This window comes from Ascaphus truei, chromosome 5, assembly GCF_040206685.1.
Source record: "Ascaphus truei isolate aAscTru1 chromosome 5, aAscTru1.hap1, whole genome shotgun sequence".
NCBI classification, from domain to species: domain Eukaryota; kingdom Metazoa; phylum Chordata; class Amphibia; order Anura; family Ascaphidae; genus Ascaphus; species Ascaphus truei.
In genome coordinates, this window is record NC_134487.1 from 214623292 (window position 1) to 214649104 (window position 25813).

At 39.8% G+C, this 25813-nt stretch overlaps 1 protein-coding gene across 1 annotated transcript in view; it reads right to left on the reverse strand.

Moving 5' to 3' along the window:
* The window catches only part of RANBP17 (RAN binding protein 17), a 646782-nt gene that overhangs the window by 153060 nt on the left and 467909 nt on the right, over nucleotides 1–25813 (reverse strand). Inside the window, exons 21-22 of the mRNA XM_075601659.1 lie at nucleotides 23186–23293; nucleotides 16021–16103 (exon numbers count right to left, since the gene is read on the reverse strand). Of these exons, the coding sequence (XP_075457774.1) occupies nucleotides 16021–16103; nucleotides 23186–23293 (191 nt within the window). The remainder of the gene's footprint in view (nucleotides 1–16020; nucleotides 16104–23185; nucleotides 23294–25813) is intronic.

Consider the following 25813-nt stretch of genomic DNA (forward strand, 5'->3'; position numbering starts at 1 on the left):
CTATAGTTTATTAGATATATAGTCTTGCACATTTCCTACAGTCGCTCTACATTTGCCAACATGCTACTTAAATTGTGATAAGGATTTCATTTTCCTAATGTTCACTTTTTATGGTTAGTGTCGTGGTGTATTCTAATCCTCTATATCCTAATGCATGTTCTGTAAGGCTCTGCACACATGGCTATCATTGTATAAATAAAAGTTTAAATATATTAAACAACAAGCCTTGGGAGTAGGTTTTGCTTTCGCATAGATTTGGGTTGCAGAGTGCAAATTCTATCAAAGGTTTTCAAATGTTGTCGATTTTTCTAATGTATCTAGGTCAGTGGCAACAGTAGCATACGTAAACGCAGTAATACTAAATTCCCCCCCTCCCCCCTTCTCAATTCCAGTTGGAGGGGGGCAAGTTAGGAAAACTGATACAAGTTTTGTTATTTTGGCTGTGTACCAAAATAAATTCAAGTTGGCGTTAAATAATGAATATGGGCTTAAAGTGCAGTCTATCAGCTTTAATTTCAGGGTATTCACATCCAAATTGGAGAAAGGATTTAGGAATTACATCTCTTTAATATGTAGCCCCCTCTTTTTCAAGGGACCAAAAGTAATTGGACAATTGACTCAAAAGCTGTTTCATGGACAGGTGTGGGCTATTCCTTCGTTATTTCAGCATCAATTAAGCAGGTAAAAGGTCTGGAGTTGATTCAAGGTGTGGCATTCACATTTGGAAGCTGTTGCTGTGAACCCACAACATGCGGTCAAAGGAACGCTCAATGCAAGTGAAACAGGGCATCCTTAGGCTGCAAAAAAGAAAAGAAAATCCATCAGAGAGATAGCAGGAACATTAGGAGTGGCCAAATTAACAGTTTGGTACATTCTGAGAAAAAAAGAACGCACTGGTGAGCTCTGAAACACAAAAAGGCCTGGACGTCCACGGAAGAGAACAGTAGTGGATGATCGTAGGATCCTTTCCATGGTAAAGAAAAACCCCTTCACAACATCCAGCCAAGTGAAGAACACTCTCCAGGAGGTAGGCATATCATTATCCAAGTCTACCATAAAGAGAAGACTTCACGAGAGCAAAAACAGAGGGTTCACCACAAGGTGCAAACCATTCATAAGCCTTAAAAATAGAAAGGCCAGATTAGACTTTGCCAAACAATATCTAAAAAAGCCAGCCCAGTTCTGGAACAGCATTCTTTGGACAGATGAAACGAAGATGAACCTGTACCAGAATGATGGGAAGAAAAAAGTGTGTAGAAGGCTTAGAACGGCTCATGATCCGAAGCATACCACATCATCTGTAAACACGGTGGAGGCAGTGTGATGGCATGGGTATGCATGGCTTACAATGGCACTGGGTCACTAGTGTTTATTGATGATGTCACAGAAGACAGAAGCAGCCGGATGAATTCTGAAGTGTATACAGATATATTGTCTGCTCAGATTCAGCCAAAGTCAGCGAAGTTGATTGGACAGCACTTCACTTTACAGATGGACAATGAGCCAAAACATACTGAGAAAGCAACCCAGGAGTTTAAGGCAAAGTAGTGGAATATTCTGCAATGGCCGAGTCAATCATCTGATCTCAACCCGATCGAGCATGCATGTCACTTGCTGAAGACAAAACTTATGGCAGAAAGACCCACGAACAAACAACAACTGAAGACAGCTGCAGTAAAGGCCTGGCAAAGCATCACAAAGGAGGAAACTCAGCGTTTGGTGATGTCCATGCGTTCCAGACTTCAAGCAGTCATTGCTTGCAAAGGATTCTCGACAAAGTATTAAAAATGAACATTTTATTTATGATTGTGTTAATTTGTCCAATTACATTTGAGCCCCTGAAATAAGGGGGCTATGAATGAAAATGGTTGCAATTCCTAAACGTTTCATACGATATTCTTGTTCAACCCCTTGAATTAAAGCTGAAAGTCTGCACTTCTATTGCATCTAAGTTGTTTCATTTCAAATCCATTGTGGTGGCGTGCAGAGCCAAAATTATGAAAATTGTGTCGGTGTCCAATTATTTCCGGACCTAACTGTAAATGTAAGAAATAAATGTCTCCTTTTGATGTAATATTTTTATTAATATACAGGTGGATCTTATTTTTATTCAGGTGATTTTTAAAAGAATATTAGATTAAAGTTGTATACATTGTTGAGTTGTTTACCCATTAGTCATCTAAAAGGTTTAAATAATATTTTTTTTTGCATGTTTTTATTTTTTTTGTAGTTATTGTTTTATATGTATTCACAGTTCCTTCCTGTATCCGCTGTGTGTGTGTCATCTTTGCACTTTGGGTTCTATTGTGTAAAACTAGGTGTTTAATAACATTTGTATTTTTTAATAAAATGGGTTTGAAAATTGAGCTGTATTACTGTCACTTTTAGAGCTGGCTGATATACTTCTGCATGCTGCGTTCGACAGTAGCATTCCAGTTACGTCAATTCTGGTTTATCATATAATTGCGTTTCAGCAATGTCACTTCCTGTTGAGGTTTATGTGATTTCCGGTTTGTTTGGTGCATGTGTCACATTACTTTTCATAGCTGTGTTTCACCTGCACCACTTCCGTTTTTTTTGGCTACACACGAGTGATGATTATATATCACATATAAGGTATCTATAAATGAATCGTATAATATGTATGGTTTTTTTATTAACTATTTTTTTTAGATAATCCCTTTGAATGTAGTGTGATTAATCATTGTATTGCATTTTCTAGTATGCATTATCGACACTTCCTGTTCATGTTTTTGCACAAAATTTAGCTATATATGAGTGCTTTGGAGAGTGCAACGTTTCAGATTCAAAACGGACCTTTCATCAGGTGCAAATAACTGTCCAGTGTTCCAAAAATTAATTGAAATTGATTAAAAGACTATTGTAAGTATTAGTGATGTACCGGGTACCCGGAAATTACCCGGTACCCAGCCATATTTAAAGTACCCAGAAATTACCCGCAACAAGCCCAGGGTGCTGGGACCCGGTGCCGGGTTAATTTCCTTTCTACTCTGCTCCCTCGCGATCCTCCTCTTGGAGAACGGCAGGAGCAGAGCAGCAGAAGACTTACCTGCAGTCAGCGGCGAAGGGTGAGGAAGACCATGGCGATATCCTGGTGGCGGTGGGAGCAACGGAAGACATCCTTCAGGCGGTGGCAGAATAGGGTGACATCCTTCACAGCCGGTGCCAGCAGAGGATTATGTGACCAGTGTAAGAGCGTTACAGCTGGGGAGGAGCTGCACGAAGTCGGAAGTCTCGCTCCTCCCTGGCTGTCCAATAGTAACGCTCCTGCTCCGGTCACATGTTTCTCTGCTCCCACCGGCACCGGCTGTGAAGGATGTCGTCCTCTGCTGCCATCGGCTGAAAAATGTCGTCTGCTGCGACTATATTTATACTCTATTTTTGAGTATTTAAATTAAGTTTATGGGCACTATTTTGTGCCTTATGCTTTGAGTCATCTACAGTTTATAAATTAATATATATTTTGTTTTATTTTCATGATTCCTTTTTTGTTTTTAATATATATCCATGTAATTATCCATTGAGGATTGTATCTACACTAACACTGTCTTTATTTCATTTCAGTGTATGGATAATTTAATTATTTTATTATTATTATTTAGTTGTATGTTATTAAAATTTATTTTAACATAATTGTGTAAAATTAATGTATTTTAGTAATATGTGTTTAATTCATGTCATGTGATTAATGATTCACAACACCGTTGTGGCTTCTTGTGATTGGTGGAGCAACCCCCCAGTTCAGATCAATCATAGACCCCCACACGGTATTTAAATATCGAATTTTGTCACATTTATACACCCCTGAAGAAGTTTTAAACAAACGCGTAGGATTGTTTGTGTTTTTGGTGCAATACCTATATGGACATTTATTGAGCTTTATCTTAGTCCCAGTCGGCGCTCCTTTGCCCTTCCACGTTTTCCCCGAATACTATCTGACGGTCACCTTCCATTAACGTGGGTCTAGTGATGTCTATCGGGTGACCGCATGAGATCTTTAACCGAGGCTTGCATACAGTATACAAGCGGTGTCGGGCAGCGAGGAGAAAAAGTCCCATCAGAATCTGACCAGCTACCGGGTGGTGTTAGATTTCGTTAACGATTGGTTGAGGAACCTTGCTGAATGCTGACTTCTGTTGATAACATGTGCCGAAATGCATGTATTGCCTAATAACATCAGTTTTGTTGTACGTGCATCTATTACCACCTTCAACTTTTCTTCAATATAATTGAATTTGACACACTATGAGTTGTGTAAAACAAAAAGAGATACCGGTGCCTAATGAGTCCAAATAAGTGGAATCCTGGACATCCAGTGGAAATAGCTCAAGTCCCAAGATGATCAGCAGTCTCTTAGTCTTTGGGTGATCAGATAGGACTTCGTTCATGGGAAGTGGAACATGAAATGAAAAAAGAGATATTTAGTGCAACACACTATAACAATTACACAGACATAGATTTGCAGACTGGCTGGCACTGATGACAAGACAGACAGACACACCAAGACAGATAAACACAAAGCAAAGCTAATAATAAAAGTTAGTTTAATATAACTGGATTGATTAAAATGTTGGACAAAATCTGGAACGCCGCTCCGGTCGGTTAAAACCTGAGTAACACTCACAGGACGACAGATGGTTAATAGCAGTGAACTGGTGTGGACTGTTCTCCACGAGTAGAGGGTCCGCAGAGTGCCCTGGAAGCCGTGCAATCCTTCTGTGTCTCCTGGCTGACAAGAACCGGAAATGGCGTCTCCGTCGTGTGCCGGAACCGGTAGTGACGTCACCGGATGTGGCGTCAAGGCCTGGCAAATCTTCAACGAAGCCAAAGGAAACGGCGATCCTCGCTTCTCTGCCGCTCTAGCACTCAGCCGCAGCACTCAGCACTTATACTGCTTGTCCTCAAAAGTGTCCAAACACAGTAAAAATTGGCCCCTTGGGCCAAACTATGAGTTGTGTGCTGTTTGTTCTTTTTCCCCTATATCTGCTGCCACTGTCTGAAGGATGTCTTCCGCTGCTCCCACCGCCACCAGGATGTCGCAGTGGTCCTCCTCACCCTCCACCGCGGTTCTCCTCACCGGCTGCAGTTCAGTCAAAACAACCCGGCTGGGTCATTTTTTCCCCCTAGGGACCCGGTACTGGTTACCCAGTCATTTTTTGGAACCGGTACATCACTAGTAAGTACAGCTCTAGTTTGCATTTTTAGAGGAATCCTGTTTTACATTGTTTATATACCTATTGCGTTGGCCACACACAGGTTATTTTCCTCTGTGACATTTTGTCCCCATTTTTTTTTCTTCTCTACCTCTAATGAGAAAACACTAGGGTTAGGGAGTGATCGCAAAACCACACCAATTGAAAAAAATAATGGGTGAATATATGGTAATCAAAAAAGTGGGTGCAAACTGTGAACTGAAAAGTGAATCGGAAAAAGGGGGGGAAAGGAGAACACAAAATGGATGTGTCTCCTAAAAGAATTCACTATACTGCACTCCTACTTAATTTAAAATTTAACTTTTAATATATTTACATAAAACATATGTTACCAAAACGTCGTGTATTGTGCATTAAAAATAAATTAAATTAACAAGACCAAGCATCCGTGTCAGTGAATGTGCGTTAGGATGGTCTCAAACAACTAATTGTAGTTGAGATTGCAAGACACAGGACGCTAATAGTCAGGGTATAAACCCCTCTGGGGCACCTATGAGACCAGGTAAATGTATATACATATATATAACAAACTCAGTGAATGATTGTATCGTGAAAATTCAGCAGTCCTGCTTAAACTTATAAACCACAGAGCACTTAGGGATGTTAGTTAGAAGTGTATTACCATCCAGTGGGTATGGAAGTGCAGCTGATAGTGTGGTAATGGAGAGTAGATGATTCACAGCATAGTGAAGCAATTGTTCACAGCATTTTGGTCAGTGAGTCATTATACAGCACACTCCAAATAAACATATCATATAGAGAGCAGGAAAGCTTGCGCACTGAGTGTTGATAAAGATAACCAATTTAAGGTCTACATAGATAGAGCCAGGAGACTACAGAACACTACATAAAAGCAGCTCCAAGTAGGAGACTGACAACATTGCGCGTCCAACGCGCGTTTCCCTCCAGCAAAGGAGCTTCCTCAGGGACAAATTTTTATATATATGTATATACATTTACCTGGTCTCATAGGTGCCCCAGAGGGGTTTATACCCTGACTATTAGCGTCCTGTGTCTTGCAATCTCAACTACAATTAGTTGTTTGAGACCATCCCAACGCACATTCACTGACACGGATGCTTGGTCTTGTTAATTTAATTTATTTTTAATGCACAATACACGACGTTTTGGTAACATATGTTTTATGTAAATATATTAAAAGTTAAATTTTAAATTAAGTAGGAGTGCAGTATAGTGAATTCTTTTAGGAGACACATCCATTTTGTGTTCTCCTTTCCCCCCCTTTTTCCTACCTCTAATGATCCCCAAAATATATAGTTTGCCAAACAAAACGAACAAAAAAAAGTGTTGCATCCTCGGCGCTGAGCAATATGGCGGCTTAGGAGACATGCTCCGCCAGTGACCGTGCTACAAAACAATAAAAAATGGTAAAATAGCAAACTCAAAACCGAATAAGAAAGATAGGCTTACTAAAGCTCAGAGATGCCCCCAAAGGTGTCTAAAAAGATGCCACAGTCTGAGACGGCGGACTATTCCCCCCCAAAAAAGGGCACCTGCACGTAACAAGCAGCACATGAGTAGTCAGAATCCGAATCTGAAATGGAACACTTCAGCCAAAATTCAACAAAAAAGGATTACAAGAACATTAAATCACTCCTGCAAGCTGACTTGGAAGAGACCAAGAGGTGGCGGATATTGGAGCGCGAACGGACGCATTAGAGAAGTAAATGGACGAGATCATAAGAGATCAAGACACAGCCGCCAGATATCTGGAAAATCTGAGGGCTCAGATGGTTGAGGTCATAGAAAGTCAAGACGACTCTGAAAATAGAAGCCAACGAAACAACCTTAGAATAAGAGGGATTCTCGACTCCCTCGATGATAGATCGATGCCAGAGATCTTAAACCAAGGCCTCCAAACCTGGATAAACCACGAGACATAGTACTACGCGCCTCCATTTCTTCAAAACTAAAGAGCAATTATGGCGGAAGATGAGAACGCTGCAAAACCTTACACATGAGAATGTGAGAATCCAAGTGTTCCCTGATCTTGCACCCGCCTCGTTGACTCGAAGATCACTCAAACCCATTACAGATGTACTCTGAGCTTCAGAAATCTAATATCCCTGGGGATTCCCCTTGAAGCTGATCGTGATACGTGAGGGATCGTCTTACACACTCAAAGACCCAGAAGAGGGACGAGAGTTCATAGCTAGACTGGAGATACACCAAGAGGAACAGCGACAGATAATAGTACCCAAATCATTAGAGAATTGCCATGTGTCCGGTTCCCCAAAAAGACAGAGAGGTGATACGACCACCCCGACAACCAATTGGGAGATCCGGGCCCTCTCCACATGATAAAAGAATAGAATAGATGAACAATCTATTAACAGTATTTGTTTTGAAATGGGACTTGACCGGGCAAGACACACCAATGACGAATCAGAGAAATTATGGGCCTCATCAGGCACTGACTGAGTGATGTATACCAATACTTTAATATATATGTTTGAGATGTGTTAATGAGGGGGCTGGAGGGTTTGAGGGTCCCGGGAGTGTCTTGGGGGTTATGCAGAGCACTTTATTAGGTTCCAATATGCCGGCTGAAGGGGACTTGTTGTCAGGCCCATGGGCTGACTGAGGGCCGGGACATGAGCTGGCTTCCTGCCACCTATGGAGGAGAAAGAGATGCCATCTTGGTGTGGGCAAGGGGAGGCCCAGGTAGGAGCGGAGTTCTGGCTGCCCCCCTGAGAAACTCTGTCGATACGGACCCAATTACTGGCGGCTGGTCCTAGTCATGGGTGAGAGGTCAGAGTTGGGTGAGCAGGCTGGAGAGAACTTGAAAGATTGGAAGATACTAGAGAAGGGAGAGTGCGGCTGGCCTTAGGTGCAGTTTCCCCATTAGATGCAAGATGCATCCTAATTGGCCTCCAGACTGACAGGTAAATTAAAGTGGACCCCTCCCTCCCCCATGCCAGAGTCCCTCAAACAAGGCTATTAGCTGAAAGTTCCATGTAGTTTGTCCCCTTAACAGTTTCATTATAAGTCTAAAACTCACTTGCTAAAAGGTTATTGAATAGTTTGTAAAGCACAAAAAAAAATAAAAAAATTCCTGGTTAATAATAAGATTAAGGAAATAGTCGCTGAGCTAAAAGCAGCTGAGCTACACGTTGTGCTGGCTCCGCGATGCAGACTCCATGAACCAAAGCCCTCGTTTCCCTTCCAATCAATCCCATTTAGAGGACACCCTTTCCACGAGAAACCAAAGCCCCTCGTGGCAACCCCTTCCTCACCCCCCTTTTGTTTTTTTTCCCCTTTATCCCCCTTCCCCCACAGAATGACATTAGTAAAATAAGAAATGGCCACACACATACCGCTAAAAAAGTGCGCAGGGTAAAAAAAAAATCTCTAGAAATACCTATGCATCTGGAATAGCTCCTCAATAATTAAAATCATGAGTCTACAAATAACATCACACAACGTTAAATTACTGAATAGTCCTAGCAAAAGACGCCTAGCATTGAAGGAATATAACTAAGCTAAAAGTGACAAGAGATCCACTTTAACTCACATACGCCCAAAGCATTCTTTGACAAAAACTATCCTACATCCTGTCCTCGGCACCAGTTAAAAAGCAAGGAGTAGCTATACTTATCAACAAAAATATCCCATACCACATAGACCAGCCGGAAAGAGACAAAGATGCCCGCTACATAATAACTGGTTCTATTTATTGTATAGATATCACTATAGCCAAGATATATGCCCAAAATGAGAAGAGCTCACAATTTTCCGAGGAATATTTCGCTACCCTGGGTAGTGTGAACAGAGGAAGAGTGATACTAGGGGGAGATTTCAATCTGATCCTGAATGCCTCTATTGATAAAACATCATCGAAACCAACAACTCAACAATATCTTAGACAACGAGACCCTAGTAACGTGTACAAAACATAAACCTTGTGCCCCGTCCTCTCCCCTTCCCTCCCTCTTCGACAGTACCCCCTTCACATTGTCCTCCCACCCCCTCTCTATCTCCCGACTATCCTTCCTCTCACTCTTTCTTATCTTATCCTACTCTTTTTTTCACCCATTGAAAAATGAAGGTTTTTAGCAATCTAAGAAATACAACCAGGATGTGCAATAGGACCTGACAACAAACAAATAACAAAGAATAAGTTAAAGTTCATAACATAATTCTCTTAAACCTGTGTATAAAATAATCTGATGTAATAATGCTTGTATGTCAGATGAATACTGTATAGTAAGATTGAAATGTCATGCCCTGCTGAAACCCAATAAAAAGATTGAAACAAAAAAAACCCCATAAACCTTATGGACATATAAAGGGAAGGATCGGGCAGATGGTAAGGATCGGGTGCAGGCTTCACCGCCATCAAGCTCCAGTCGTTGGCTTAAGCTTCTATCCTGCCTGTGGAGCAATCCTGCGTCTGATTCGTCAACCGTGCTCTTTAGATTCAGCCTCTTCCACCAAGAAGTTGGTGGAGCATAAACTTCTTGTGACGTTGTGCTGGTCGCAAGCACTCTGCCTTGCCTTGTTCTGGTTTTGACTCCGCTGACTACTCCTACCTTCGACCCGGCTAGTGAACCCTATCATCCACACCTTCAGGTTGGTGTATCCTATCCACCCCTTGGCCTCACGGTACCGTCCTGTTTGCAGTGAGCACTCATTACAGAGACTCTAAACTATACATTATACTGGGTGCAGATTAGGATCGATAATTTAACCCCATACAATATGCATTTATCTTGAAGGATAAATGAATCACTACTTAAAATCCCTGAAATTCTTTCAGAGGTAGATTTAGAACATACTTCTTTCAGAATAATCAAGATAGTGTCCCCTCCCTGACCACATTGTGGGAAGCCCATAAGGCTATCATAAAAGGGAAATTGATAAGCATTGCATCCTATTGAAAACGAATAAGTACAGAGAAAATCGAACAACTCAAAATGTTGATAGTAGAGGCCAAACAGGAACATAAACATACATTAAGTGTTTGGTAGGCCATTCTCAAAAGCAAAAAAACATACGAGGCAAATTTAAACTGAACACAACACAGAACCCCAGCAAGCTCTTTTTGGAAACCCCTGAGCCCCCACAAAATATATATATGTATATGTGTCAAAATGGAGTGCTATTGAGCGTGGCATATGTATACAACAGACGACAGAGAAGCCCAATGCTACATCCAACATGACAGAAATACACAGTAAAATACTTATATATTCTCTTGAAATAGGGTCATTTAGTTTAACCCTTTGGCCAAAGTGTTGTTGGCTTGCGAGCCACGTCAAGGCAGACACCTGTTCGCAAGTCCTAACACTACCAGATAAAATATTAATATACCTCTATTAGGATTAAAATTCTCATTTATCTCTATACTGTGTATTTTTGTCATGTTGGATGTAGCATTGGGCTTCTCTGTCGTCTGTTGTATACATATGCCACGCTCAATAGCACTCCATTTTGACACATATACATATATTTTGTGGGGGCTCAAGGGTTTCCAAAAAGAGCTTGCTGGGGTTCTGTGTTTTGTTAACCCATTCTCAGCTGTTCCAGCTGGTGGAGGTTGGTGGCTCCTCTTTCCCAGGTTTTAAGCCCGCCCCTCCCCACTTCCCTAGTTTGCAAGTTCCTCATTCTGCTGGATATAGACACACTGTGGTCTTTCTCCCTCCTTATAGAGGTAAATGAGAATTTTAATCCTAATAGAGGTATATTAGTATTTTATCTGGTAGTGTTAGGACTTGCGAACAGGTGTCTGCCTTGACGTGGCTCGCAAGCTTACAACGCTTTGGCCAAAGGGTTAAACTAAATGACCCTATTTCAAGAGAATATATAAGTATTTTATTGTGTATTTCTGTCATGTTGGATGTAGCATTGGGCTTCTCTGTCGTCTGTTGTAAACTTAAACTGAGCCTTAGCTCAGAGGCCGAAAAAATCTCTAATGTGGACTAAAAAATAGTATTTTTTTTTTTTTTTTAAAAGGCTAACAAGGCTGACTCTTTATTAGGAGCCAGACTCCGTAACAGACAATCATACAACATTAATACTATTAGACTGAAAAAAACGATACTCTTACCTCAAACCCGGAGTTAATACAATACTCTACTCTACTCTATAACGGCAGCATCCTTAATCCCTGTTGACATATTTATCGTCTCTAAACCTTCTCAGGCTTACAGAGCACAACATAATGTCTCTTGATAAACAAATCTGAAGATAGAAGATTGCAGCCACAATCAAAACACTGAAACCCTCTAAAGCCCCAGGACCAGATGGCTTCTCAGACATTTACTACAAAAAGTTTCCCCAAATATTAATCCCTCAGCAACAAAAACATTTCAACTCCATTATTCAGGGCGCACAATTCCCTTCTAGCATACTCCAGGCGTCAATCTTGGTAATTCTCAAAGAGGGAAAAGACATCACAAATTGCACAAGCTATAGGCTGACATTAATTTTTTCCCCATAGCTGAGCTACAAAACTAACCAAATTCATACCTGATTTGATCCATACTGACCAGGTGGGATTTGTACCAAATAGGCAGGCAACAGATAATACAAGAAAGGCAATAGACATAGCATACTCCAAAAAAATAAGCAATATTCCCATAATGATGCCGGCACTCGACGCTGAAAAAGCGTTCAATAGAACAGATTATGAAAAGCCACCGTGGAGGCATTTGGTAACCAGGGTAAATTCCTATCAGCAATTTTATAACTATATACATTATAAACAGCTAGAGTGACGTGCCTTGGAACAGCATCAGACATAATTATTATCAGAGGCGGTATGAGACAGGAATGCCCACTCTTGCCCCTATTGTTTGCCCTGTTGATGGAACCATTGACTGCTAAAATAAGAGACAATTGTAGCGCTGCTTCCCCCTCCTTATCCTGCTATGCTGCACTGAAAGCCTGACCTGTTACTGCATCTCAGCAATGCCTCCAATTGTAGCGCTGCTTCCCCCCCCTCCTCCCCTATGGGAGATCTGTCCTTGCTACAGGTGTCTGCTGGTGCAAGTACCTGTTGGTGTCCAGGAGATGCTGAGGTTCCGCAATGTTGTGGGGAAACAGGACAGGCTTTAGGTGTATGATGCTCAGTTCTTTCTCTGTAGTGCAAGCACCTCCATGCACCTCAGAAGCTTTGCTGGAGACAGTCCTCACGGTGAAACCAGTCTTTCATACAACACCCCCTCAGCAAAGGGTGGACTGGCCCAACCATGCCTACTGTACTTTCTTATTATGGAGCGGCACAAATTAGCCACCTGGTGGGCTGGCACGCGGACTCTGCCCTCAGACGATGGGTGCAATTGGAGTGGAACTTACTGAGCCCACTAAACACCCAATCCATTTTATGGTTACCACCATCAGTGAGAAAAGATGGAATGGGTATTCTCCTCCTAATAACACACTCACTGAAATGCTGGGAGTTATATGCCATTAGAAAGGGCCTTACACATTGTGATTCTCCAATGACCTACCTATACAATAACCCTGACTTTATTCCGGGACTATCAAGAACTGACTTCCAGCAATGGAGTGCAGCTGGTGTGACACGCTTGAGGGACCAAGGGAGTAGAAATAGACTTAAACCACTGGAAAAATGTTTCCAGATAAAACCAGATGGAAAGAGGCAATTTGTTTTAAGCAGCTCAGAGGGTTGTTTAGCATAAAGAAATCTAGCAACTCCGTAACCCTATTTGAGAATCTGTGCCTGGAAAAAGGAAACATCAAAGGCCTAATCTCGTCCCTTTATAATCCATTTACTAGTGCAACTACTGACAGTGACCCCGAATTCATTAAACAATGTTAACTATATCTTGGAGAGGTTCTCTACAGAGAGGACTGGGAAGGCATTTTCGAAGAGGGGTCTAAAAGTTCAATTTGCACCAGGATTAGAAAAAATGCTTACAAAGTCTTTTATCATTGGTACTACACCCCCATTAGATTGTCCAAGATTTCACCTGGCACAACCCCACTCTGCCCTATATTATGTGGAAGTCAGAAAACTTATCTCCATATGTGGTGGGAGTGGCCCAAGGTTAAAATGATTTGGAGTGTGGTCCACAGATGGATCCAGGGGATGACCTCCCGATCATGCACTCTAGAACCATGGCTGTTCTTACTGAACAGACCGTCAGAAATGCTTAGTAGAAGCGAAAACAAACTTGTTGTGCAGATAACCACGGCAATCAGATGTGTGATTGCGTCCCACTGGATGAAAAGCTGTGCCATCTCTGTCGCAGATTAAAGATAAAATATGGTTTGCATGCCAGGTGAGCAATCATACCGGTCTAATTAATGATAATTACTATAGTACATGCAGATTTGGCAGCCGTGGCTTGATTTTTGCAGGGACATGGGGAGACCACCCCCAAAATCATACTAACTCTTTCAATCTAGCACACACGCACAAAAAATTAAGTTTCATATATTTAAATGAAACCTCAACACAGTCCTTCATATACATTACCCCCAACGATCTACAAGAAGGTCTTATGTTTCTACCAGACAACCAAAAAGTAATTTTTTATAACAATGTATAAATCTGATCTATAATAATTGTGTCTAAATGCTTGATTCATTTCTGCTCCTGACTTCTATATTCTATATCCCCCCCACCCCCATATCACCAATTTTATTTTCTATTCCCTATCGAACCTTTGAAAATGAATAGAAATTGAGTTATTAGAAACAAATTATTTTAAATAAAAATACAGATAATTCATGAAGCGTAGAATAAGCCAAAGTCATTCTAAACGTTGTATTTTTATATTAGGTATTATCAATCAAAAATAGGATAAGCTCTAATGATATAGATGAGAGATTTGCAAAGTGGAAAAATGCAAGGTGCATGTAGGACTAGGAAGTGCCATTAAACTTCCAACATGATAGAGTCATTAAAAATAAAAATAGTCCACAGCCCATAGCAAAAAGTAAAAAAAACTTCCATTTTATTTAACAGTCAGACATCAGGAGACATAAATAGCAAAGAGTTTTGAATCCGTACGATCCTTTCTAAAGCCGTAAGAGCGACTATGTTACAAGTCGCTCTCTCATAGCAAGACCAATTTACTACTCCTCCCGCTTAAAATACGCCAGGAATCTAAGTTACAAAATCTAGGCAAAAATCAAGGAATCCACGCTCGTGCTGTCTTTAATGGTGTGTGCTGATAAGTCTGAGCCCCTTGCAGCTGTGCGCCCGGAGTACTCCCAAGCCTCCTATGTGTGACCTCCCAAAGGAGGTCACACCCACAAACAACAAAAGAAATGCAAACAGCACACCATGAGGTAATTATTGAAAAATGTGTACATTTAATAAAATAAAAAACAATTAGTCATAGTGTCCAACATTAAGGAAATGTATTCCTCACCCGTCGAGAGGGCAGCGAAGATCACTATTCCCAAACAATCCTGGAGGGAAAACAACTCTGCTGTCCAGTCCAAGACAAAAAAAAGAAAGAAACCTAGACTCCCAAGTAGTGCTCTCTAAAACCAAATAATATATAAAAGACAAAAAACAATGTCACATAGTGTTAGATATAGAGATACACACAACGGACGGAGAAAGCAGAGAACCCCATAATAAGTGTCCAAGACAAGTGTCTGAAGCCCATGAGAGCCTTCCATTGCCAGGGAGCACTACTTGGGAGTCTGGGTTTATTTAATTCTTTTGTTTGCCTCTGATATGGTGCCTTGTCTTGACAGTGGGGTTGTTTTCCCTCCAGGTTTGGTTGGGAATAGCGATATGTGCTGTTCTCGCAACAGGTGAGGAATAAATTTCCTTAAGGCCCGTAATATAGTGGGCGCGCTTGTTCCGTCGTGCGCATGTGCGGCACTTATAATTGGCTGTGGTTAGCAAGCCGTTCTATGTTAGTGCTGCCCGCGCGCACGGCAGTGAGACGGCTGATCGGTGGGAAGACTCAGAAAATAATCTTTTCGCGCCGTTACCGCTCAGAGTGAGAATGCAATGTATGTATGTGTGTGTATGTGTGTGTTTGTGTGTGTATATATATATATATATATATATATATATATATATAAATATATAAAAATATATATATGTCTATATATATTTATAAAAGTTGCACATGTTATGTTAATAAATTATTTATTCTCACATGTGTTTTTTATTATATAATAAATTATTAACTTTCACACAATCTATACACACATATATATACATATACAGACACAAACACACACATATATATATATATACACACACCTGTGCGCGTCGCTCACAGCACGGACCCATACACACAAAAAGTGTGCGTCACGTGCATGAGCGTTCGCACACGCGCGAGCGCCAACTATAAAACAAGCCTAATGTTGGAGCTTATTCTCCTGACGTATTTTAAATGGGAGGAGTAGTAAATTGGTTTTGCTATAAGTGAGCGACTTGTAACATAATCGCCAGTGCAAATAGTAGTTGCATTGCTCCCTTTTCTTCTTGCATTTGTGTTGAATGTACAGTATGAAAGTGTTTCGTACATTTGATGCAAATTGTTAACTAGAAAAGTTGAAATCACCTCCGACCCGGCAGATTTTTTTGAGACAAATACAAGATATAGAAGTGAAGCAGGGAGATGCAGTTTGCTACAACTCATAATCTGTGCGTCATGTAACCCCGTCATGTAACCCCTCCTAACGTCACTCCCCAAATAGCTAGGTGATGCAAAACATGGAGCAAAGGCCTTGATACATTGACGCAAAGAAATGCTAGATGAAAATGATGCAGTTTGTTCCAAATTTGCTAAGATACACCACCTTTATGGTCTCTGATACTCACCATACGTGCAAATCATTTTACTTGCTTCTCTGAAGAGAAGAATTCCATTAGGAGATGACACGTCAAAATTCAACCTCTGTGACCTAGAATATAACAAAAAATACTTTCTTGAAGAATGATATGCTTAAAAACATTGTATAGAGAATGAAATATTCTTACTGTTACTATACAGAAATTTGATGTTTGTCCAATGATTTCATTATGTTATAAAAAAATATATACTTCAAGGTCAAAAATCATTCAACAGAGTCACATACAAATTAATATTTTATACTGTAGAACGTAGGTAGAAGAGAGGGGAGCGCAAAATGAGACAGAGATAAATATTAGGCAAAACAATGCCGCTCTATATGCAGGGAAGGGTAGTGGGGATGAGTGTTAATAACATCCCCACTCCCCTTCCCTGCATATAGAGCGGCATTGTCTTGCCTAATATTTATCTGTGTCTCATTTTGCGCTCCCCTCTCTTCTACCTATGTACACTCCAAGGATCGTGGGACGAGCCTCCGTGGGTTGAGCTGCAGCTGCCATCAAGCCAGTTTTGTATTTTCTGGCTTTATAGCTTTGTGTTCATTGTTGTTTTGATTGTTATTGTGTCTGTTGACATTGGAGCGCCCTAGTCCTTCTCCTATCGCTTCATATTGTAGAACGCTCATGATTTCTAAGTTAATGCCATCAATTACACAATTGTGGAATAGTAGTTATACTGGGCAGACTATGAGCCCTATTTATCAAGAGGTCGTGTGTGCTGATGAAGTTGTGTGAAAAAAAAGCATTTTTGCTCTCTCTCAATGCAACATATTTATTTAGTGTATTTCTAGTATTTTACAATTTTCGCCATAAATCCTCATCTCATCGCAGGCAGGCGTAGACATTCCAAAATGGTGAAACAGAGTAACACATTAGCGCTGCCTGTCACACGTATATTTCAGTGTACGTTGAGACAAAATAACGAAATTTGCCCTTTGAGAAATAGCTCTGTGTATCAAAGGGCAAACTTGCTGTCAATGATTCAAGGAAATCATACAAAAATTCAGTCTGTAACAAATTTAACACCAATAATTGAGCTGTCAAACCTAAATGATTAGTCTTTAAGTCAAAAGTAACAAACTGCACTTAAACTGTATTCTGTTGGTTGCTGTTCGTTTGATGCATGCTTTTATTTAAATTATTTTATATTTATACTAAAATCTTTAAGGCAAACAGACACCTTACTGAACTAGCATCAACAATTGATAATGTATATTAAAAAATAAACAGTAATCAGATGTTATTGACGGTTAAACAAATTATTCCGTCAATTTACTTACTGATTTAGGGCGATATGGATTAAACTGTGAGTGTGCTAATCAAGACCTTATTGCAGTTTAATGAATAAACCCTAGTCATCTGTGATTACCAACATTGATGTGGAATCTAACGTTTTACAAGAGTTCAAACAAAGTAGTTTCAGAATGCATTTATATAAAATACTATTGTATTGCTGAATTAAATTACCGATGCAGTCCTTATTATTAATGGTCCAATTTGCGCAATTTTTCTATCAACTCAAGCAATGCATATAGTCTATTCAAGAAACAAACTATTCATAAAACCACACCAACTGTGTAATATTGGTGTCATGTATAGGCAGAGGCAATGCAATAAATAATATCATATGAATGCAGAACAATATGGAACTGAAGTGAAGTGTTGAATAAAAGCACTGGTTTAGTTGTGGATCAGATGAAAGACCTGGCACTCCTGACTACTGCAAAAATAAGTATTATTTATTCATGTAGAACATTTCAATCTAATAAAATAGATCTGCAGGGCAAACTTTTCACTTTAATAACATACATCTTCTTCAGCCTGAAGAATATCACAGACGTGATCTATGTTATTGGATCAAAACATTGCCTTAAATGGATACATAATTTGTATTTGTGCAGATACCAGTCAAAAGTGCTATGGCTTTTCTAGACACTAAATACCTATAGGGGCTATATATCAGGCAGATTGTTCAGAAACGGTAGTAAAGCCATTTAGTCTAACAATTATTCAATACTCCCTCCTCTAGCATCTATGCCAAATTTAATAAATGTTTCTTTAAGGCTCAAATATTTGGTCCAAGCTTGTTTTTCATACAAGGTTAATCCCTCAAAGAAGTTATTAAAAAAGATAAAGTAATGTGAAGTTCTCTAAGATATTCAGCATTGTTTTATATTCATTTTTAATTTCTTCAAAGAAACCAAATGATAGCCACTGAAAGACATTCATTATTTAATATTAAGATAATGGTAGCCGTGTTATGTCGGAAAAGTCAGAAGGAGATATTTTTATAGTGCCATGTTACTTAAAGCAAAGTGTAGAGCTACAGAGGTTTAACGCTTTGGTCGTCACAAGACATAGACACTATGTTGTGGAGATCTGGCACTCTAGTACAAGTACATTTGCCTCTTTTTCTACAGAAATGGGTATGTACAGTATTTGCAGGTTTAACCCCTGAAGGTCAAACTACGATCGAAACGTCAAGGTTCACTCTGGAATTTTTCATTACTGTATGTTCACAATAAACACGTATTTGTTAATACTACCTTTTTGCAATGAATGTGTGCTATGCCATCTGTGTATTTGGATTGTCATTGCGTAATTTACTGTGTATGCAAGCATATTGCAACAGGGGTACATACTGTACTTGCTATATTTATTTTATTTCGCGTCAGGATTTTTATTTTTTGGGATTTGAGCACAGAACCTTGTATATGTATACATTATTGTATAATTCAATAATGTATTATTCCATATTTGCCAGTACAGCCAATGTTTTGGTCTCAGTTGTACTAGCACGGTAGAAAAATAAATTATTAGAGCATTTGAAAACCTATCCACAAACATGGACCTAACTCCATTATATCATGTCAGTTGAATGTACCTTTGACAACTGAGCATAAACAAAGGCAAGAGCACAAACCAGCTTTCATTGTTCATTTAATTTCTAGCTTGTTTTAAAAGCCAATACATTTAATCTATTCAATAAAAGAAGAGTTTGAACAGCAATACATTGGAAACCCTTCCTTTACTGCAGGGGTTAATAGTCGTTAAAAAAAAAAGCCAGCTGCTGACATCTAATAAGGGACCCACATCCTGTTCTCACTTCTCGTCTTTTATGTAGTTGTCCTTACTAAGCTGTGGTTTTATATAGTGAGGCAATGAGGTAGGAGACCATTCCTGGTTCAGCTGTATTTAAAATGGCCTCCTCTAATGTAGCACAAACAATTAACAGGTTCAAGTTTACTTCAGGCATCATTTAGTAACACCTGTACTTAATGTCATAACATTGACATGTTTAAAGCTCCCATTCAATAAGGATTTTTCCCATAGGTACAGTAAACAAAAGTCCCTATTGAGCAAAGCCCCTTTTAATTCAGCTCTTGCATAAGGAATGCCTATTGTGAAACATTTGATGCATCATGGATGGGTTGTTCACTCAGTAGTTTTCTATTCTTGGTTTACAGCTATACATTTGAATATAAGTATGTTCAGAGACTCAGCAAGGGTAGAACAATTCTGCCTGTTGCCTTCACCATGAAAAGGTGAAATAGTCAAAAATGTGTGTGAAGAAGAAAATTGTTCAGTCCTCTAGAAGTAGACTTTAACCCTTTGCGGTCCAATTAATTTTCATTAAGTGCGCCAGGGTCTAATTTAATTTTTGGGAAAAAAAACACATACAGCTTTTTTTTTTTGCCCACACACACTCACAGCACACTGTGCACACTGTGCACACTGTGCACACTACACACATCACTCACTGCGCACACGACACGCGCTGCCCACACGACACTCGCTGCCCACACGACACTCGCTGCCCACACGACACTCGCTGCGCACACGACACTCGCTGCGCACACGACACGCGCTGCGCACACGACACACACTCACTGCACACACACTCACTGCACACTGCACACACAGCACACTGACACCACACACACCACACTCACAGCCCCCTACCCCCCTTCCTCCCTACCTCCAGTGTCAGCTGCTGGGAGTCATCGTGGGGCTGCCTGCGGGGATCGGCGCAGAGCTGGAGGAGTGGTCGGATCGGTGCAGGGCTGGGGGGGTGTTCGGATCGGCGCAGAGCGTTGGGAGTGGGCAGGGCTTTGGGGGTGGGCGCATCAGCACAGGGCTTTGGGAGTGGACGGATCGGCAGGGGGGGGGCGGATCGGCGTGGGGGCGAATCGGCGCAGGGGGGGCGCATGGGCGCATCAGTGCGGTGCAAGGGGAATGCGGGGAATGTGCTGCGGGCGCCTCACTCCTCACTCCACAGCTTTCCTCCCTCCTCCCGGTCCGACATTGGACCGCAAGGGCAAAATATTAGTGTCGGATATATTCCGACATTGGACCGGAAAGGGTTAATGCTGCTTTGCAGTTAAATAGCCCAAAAGAAATTAAATAAAGTAGAAGCCAAAATATGTTTACAATTGTATATTGCTTCAAACAGCAAAACAATACAGTATGTTGCAGAGGTATTGGATTAAATAATCCCTAAATTGGAGGGAAGACAGAACTACAGTATTCATAGCTGTTCATGTACTGGGTGCCAAAATGATGTTCAATGAACATTAGAAGGTTCAGCACTCTGGGGACACTTCTAACATCAAGTGAACATCATTACTATTTTGCTTGTTGTATAGAGGAGATCACAATCTAAATGGAAGAGGATGACCTTAAAATTACTGAGCAGGGATCACCAGGTCGCTATTTGCTGGAGTCGCTGTAGCATTCTGGTTCACTTAGGCCCAGATTCACAAAACTCAGTTATTGATTTAATGAGGCGTTAACTTAAGTTAACGCCTTGTTAAATGCTAATAGGTTTCTTCAAAGCTCACTAACGCAGTATTAAGTGCTGTTTTAAGTCGTAATGAGCATTACTATAACAGACGTTAGTGCTAATTATATGCAAAATAAGTGTCCTCTCTAACAATGCATATCCACAGAGCACCCTTAGCGTTAATGCAGGGATTTAACGTTACGTTACTTAGGTCATAGCTAAACTTGCTGTTGCTCACATCCAGACCCTGAAATAGGTTTTTACAGGGTCTGGATAAGTGTAAGACCACAATTAGTGAAATCATACCTATCATATTGTTATTTACAGGGCTCTTTTCCTCTTCTGTCTTCTCTTTTTTTAACCTTAATTAAACACTTATTCATATTCTTGATGGGAGTAACTTTGGGTAAAACAGATGTAACTCCATGTTATTTTAAGCTAATGCAAAACAGTGCTAATTTAACATGGCGTTTAGCTTATGCTAATGAGATAATGGACGGCCGTTGTTTATGCATAGATTTAGCTTTGTGAATTTGCGCTAACTTCAGGGAACATAATGATCGTTACTGATTTTGATAACATGACTTTATGAGCCCTGATTTAACGGAATTTTGTGGATCTCAGCCTGAAATGGTTACGTTCAGTTTACCTGCAGCACATCATGAGCAAAACCTATAGTATTTGAAGGGGAGTATATATTATACCAGATGTTTTTTGACGAAACAGAAACACTAACAGAAGACAACAATTTGCAAACGCTCAAACAGTAAACATTGCACTGGTGACCTGAACTGACAAAGAACTGAAATGTTATATTTGTTACTAGTCAAGTATTCTAGTTTAGAAGTAGAGTTCTGAGACCTTCATGAGCTATGAGTCTTTTTAACAGTAAATCTCACAAGGGACCAACATTGCTAAACAGTGCTAAGTCTTAAAACACCTTAAGTTCCATTCAACTCTCATTTCACTTACATTATTGTACCAGTTTACAATGGATCATTTATATGAGCTTTTGTTTTGCCATTTTAACTTTAAAAAAAAAAATGTTTCAACCAGTGCATCTACTCAAATAAATTTGAGAGCTTGTGTCTGTTGATCAGCTCACCATGTATGCCATCACACATCCACATCAAAGGAAAACAAATTAACCCACTTGAATAACCATTTATTGACACAGTGGGAGTTATTCATTAAACTGTGTTAGTGCTGATTAGGACACTACTGCGCAGAAACTCCCACTTAAGTCAATGGGAGTTTCTATGCGGTAATACCCCTCGTCATCCCACAAGCATGAATAAACTCTCCTTATCTATGCAGTTACGTTTACACATTCTGTTATACACTGAGGTTTATTCAATTATAGCGCTACTTCTGTTTTAGCGCAGGGGTGCGCAAACTTGGGCGCGGCGGTTGCAGATGCCCCGCGCTCTTCCCCCCAGGAATTTACCTTGTCTTCAGTGGCGCGTCGCCATGGCAATACAGTGCCAAATGACACAGCGGGGTCACAGGACTTCACGTTGCCATAGCAACGCGATGTCACGTGACCCCCGCAGCGTCATTTTACTCTGAGAGCAAGAGACAAGGTAAGGGAGGGGGGCATGAGCAGGGAGGGTAGCAGGCAGGGGGGCGGTACAGCAAGGAATGATTGCGCACCCCTGTTCTAGCGCATGTAAAGACCTAGGAACCTTACATGTGGTAGCGCCGAATTAATGCCATAATACTTTATTGAATTAGTCCTTTATTCATGGCCCCATTATATACTTCTGAATCTATTTTTTATCTCTTGGTCTCTTCTTGGTTAAAATGCAGAAAACCCAACAACCGATTTGCATTCTAGTAATTCTACATGAAAGACCTGGTTTAAAATGGTCCTTTGTATTATCAAGATTACATAGGCTACTAGTTACATAGTAGATGATATTGAAATAAGACATACAGAATGTCCATCGAATTCAACCTACTGCATGTTAAATTTAGACAACAGATACTTATCCTATATTTGTATTTAAAATATTTTGTTCCAGAGGATCAACTACCGAAAACAAAATATACACAGAACTAATTGTATAAATACTTAATTAGGAGAAATTATCTCACGGAATTGACAAGCCAACATGTGATCGATATAAAAAGCAGTTATCACACGGTTTGGACATATAAGAACTGTTCAATTAATATGAATACGTGTTTCCATGAGATATGGCCTGCATCATTCTAGCACCTTAACGAGTAGCACCTGAGAGTTTCATTTCCTACTGATATCGTTAGATACCATCTTACTAAAACATGACCCTAAAAAGAACGTAAAAAATTAATTAATAATTGAGTGAATGTTTAATCTTTTCCAGTTACCTGTTTTGCATCAGCTCAGCCATAAGCTTCAATATGGGGGTAGTACATGCTGTTTCACCAAACCACAACTCAATGGCTCTCTGCAGAATAGGCAAGTAGGACATATATCTTTCGTAATAGGAGTTAAAGAGTACAAAAAAGTTGAACCGTGTTGAGTGCCATATCGTTGTTGACAAAAAATACTGTACTTCTGTATTATCATTCACCACACGATTATACTACATACTTTACCCAGTAAAAAATCTAAAAAATAAAATTTTCTTGGAAAATCATGGATTGACAATCGTATTAAAAGAGATTTATGATAAGAACAAATTAAGAGCACAGTCAGAAAATGCTTGTCATTTTGTTTGTTAAGCAAACAAATTATTCAATTTCTCACTCGTGTATGTCTCCCTATAAAATATGTTTTGTTTACTTACATTCATAATATTTAATACAAAAAACCTACAGTGGTCAATTTATTAAAGGAGCAGGTCCTCCCGGGTACCCCACTTTTGAAAACATGTACAGTATAGGAAGCTGAATCGCATTCATTTCAGCTCTGGGGACCTTAGATACTCACTGGAGAAGGTGATGCTGGAACGTCAAATAACTGGTATACAACATAATTTATAAGCTCTCTTAGTGAACTTCTGCAATAATAATGAACTTTTAATAATGTACCATATATAACGCAAGGAGGTTACAAAATTCAAAAACATCAGGATCTCTGACCATTAATAATACAGGAAATAGATATATGATAGATAACTCTCAGTAGTGAGAAGCCGCCGGTACGTCCCATTGGTTTAAATGCCGGCGCCAAGTGGGCAAATAGGAAGCTGTAACGTCACCCTATTGGGACATGGGACATGGGAGATTAAACAACCATTTTGTTTCCATTGGAAGGGTTGCTACCATCAGCACCTTTCCTTGTAAGTACATTATCTCAAGAATCAGGAGGTCTCCAGAGCAGAAATAAACACGATTCAGCTACTTAGACCCCCTGCTTCTTATACATGTAAAAAAAAATGTTTAATTTATTTGTCCATAAAAGTTCAAATGAGGGAGTGCAGGATAGTTGTAGTCTCTGACAGCTGTTTCATGCTGAGGCACTTCCTTAAGGCAGAAGGTGCATAATCACGTTGAAATAAAAAAAAACACAACTAAGCATTATTTTTAATGATTGCCAAAAAAAAGTTTGCACAAACGTTTTGCCTTCAATAACAAAAATGTCAACTTTGCACATTTCAAATATTGGTCTGGTAAAAGCTGAAAAACAAATAGGCGTTGCACCATTAAAACAAAATATAATGCAGGTTTATAATAATGGGGTCTACGGGTCCCTGAGAAAGGAAAAGACACCCTGGCGCATGAAAATTTAAACTGATAAATGTAGTATTGAAGCAATATTGGTATAACCGAGGTTCCTAAAGGAAAAGTTTATGCAGTTTTAATCATAAAAATGTAATAAAAAATACATATGTAAAACAATACAATTAAATGAATACTAACATTGTTATATAACACAAAATAATCTAAACCTATACCTTGATTAAGCTTAATCAATTACCTGCAATTGCAATAAACGGTTAATAATATTAAAATTGATATCATAAACAATGGAAATTCCAGAAAAATGGTATGGACTGATGAAAAAAATGCAATATTGTTGCATAAACGGAATTATTATTCCCAAATGTCCCGATTGTCAGTGAATTTCTTAGTTGTTAAATGCTTGGCACTATGGCCCAAATATAAAATTCACAGAGTAAAGGAAAGCCTTTGCTTTTCCAAAACACTATGATGGTGTCTTTTGTGTAATCACAAAATCGATGTTACCGTATTATGCCTTGTGGTAGTATAACTGAAGGTTGGTAGATTTTTAACTTCTTGTGATGTTACTTTTTTGTTGATATTCCAGTGGGTTATTTAAACTCACTCGGAGGTATATATATAGATTACCGCTCTTCAGGTTGCCCGCTTCCTTGTGTCGTTCCCTGGGAGATGGGGTCTGTTTAGGCTACTTCCCTTTCGAATGTATGCTGTATACTGTATGTAGGTTTCTGTACCGGCAATTTTTTTGGGGAGTTTCCCAGTGGTAGTGCCCCAATCAGCACTATCGAAGTTTCATGAACACCCCAAGTACTATATTGACTTCATGGTGTTATGCTATAAAACAACTAGCTTGAGGCCCACTCACTTGGAGTTTTCTTCAGGCACTGGAAGGTGTCCTATTGCATAGCACTACTTAGTAAACGTGGGTCTGAGTGTGTAAACGTGTTATACTTCCAGAATATTTTGTGTGGATTTTTAAGTAGTATTGTAAGCAACCCTTAGAACTTGATATATGTGAAGGGTTGTAGCACACAATTTATGTTGGCAGGAATTTGCTTTGAATAAACCCATACATGCCTCAGGGTTCCGCCAAAGTTTATCTGATAAAATATTAATAGATTCCCTTTTCTGTTCATCCAGTGCATGTCTCTCCAGTTATTAGCTTTTCTGTAGTTCAATTAAGAGAATATGGTCCGCTTAGGCAATATCTTTTACAGATATAAAAAAAAATAAACGTATGGAGCTAACTTTACTAAACCGTGTTCTGCCACAAGTCACCTTCCAGCACTAGAAAACATGTTACAGCCT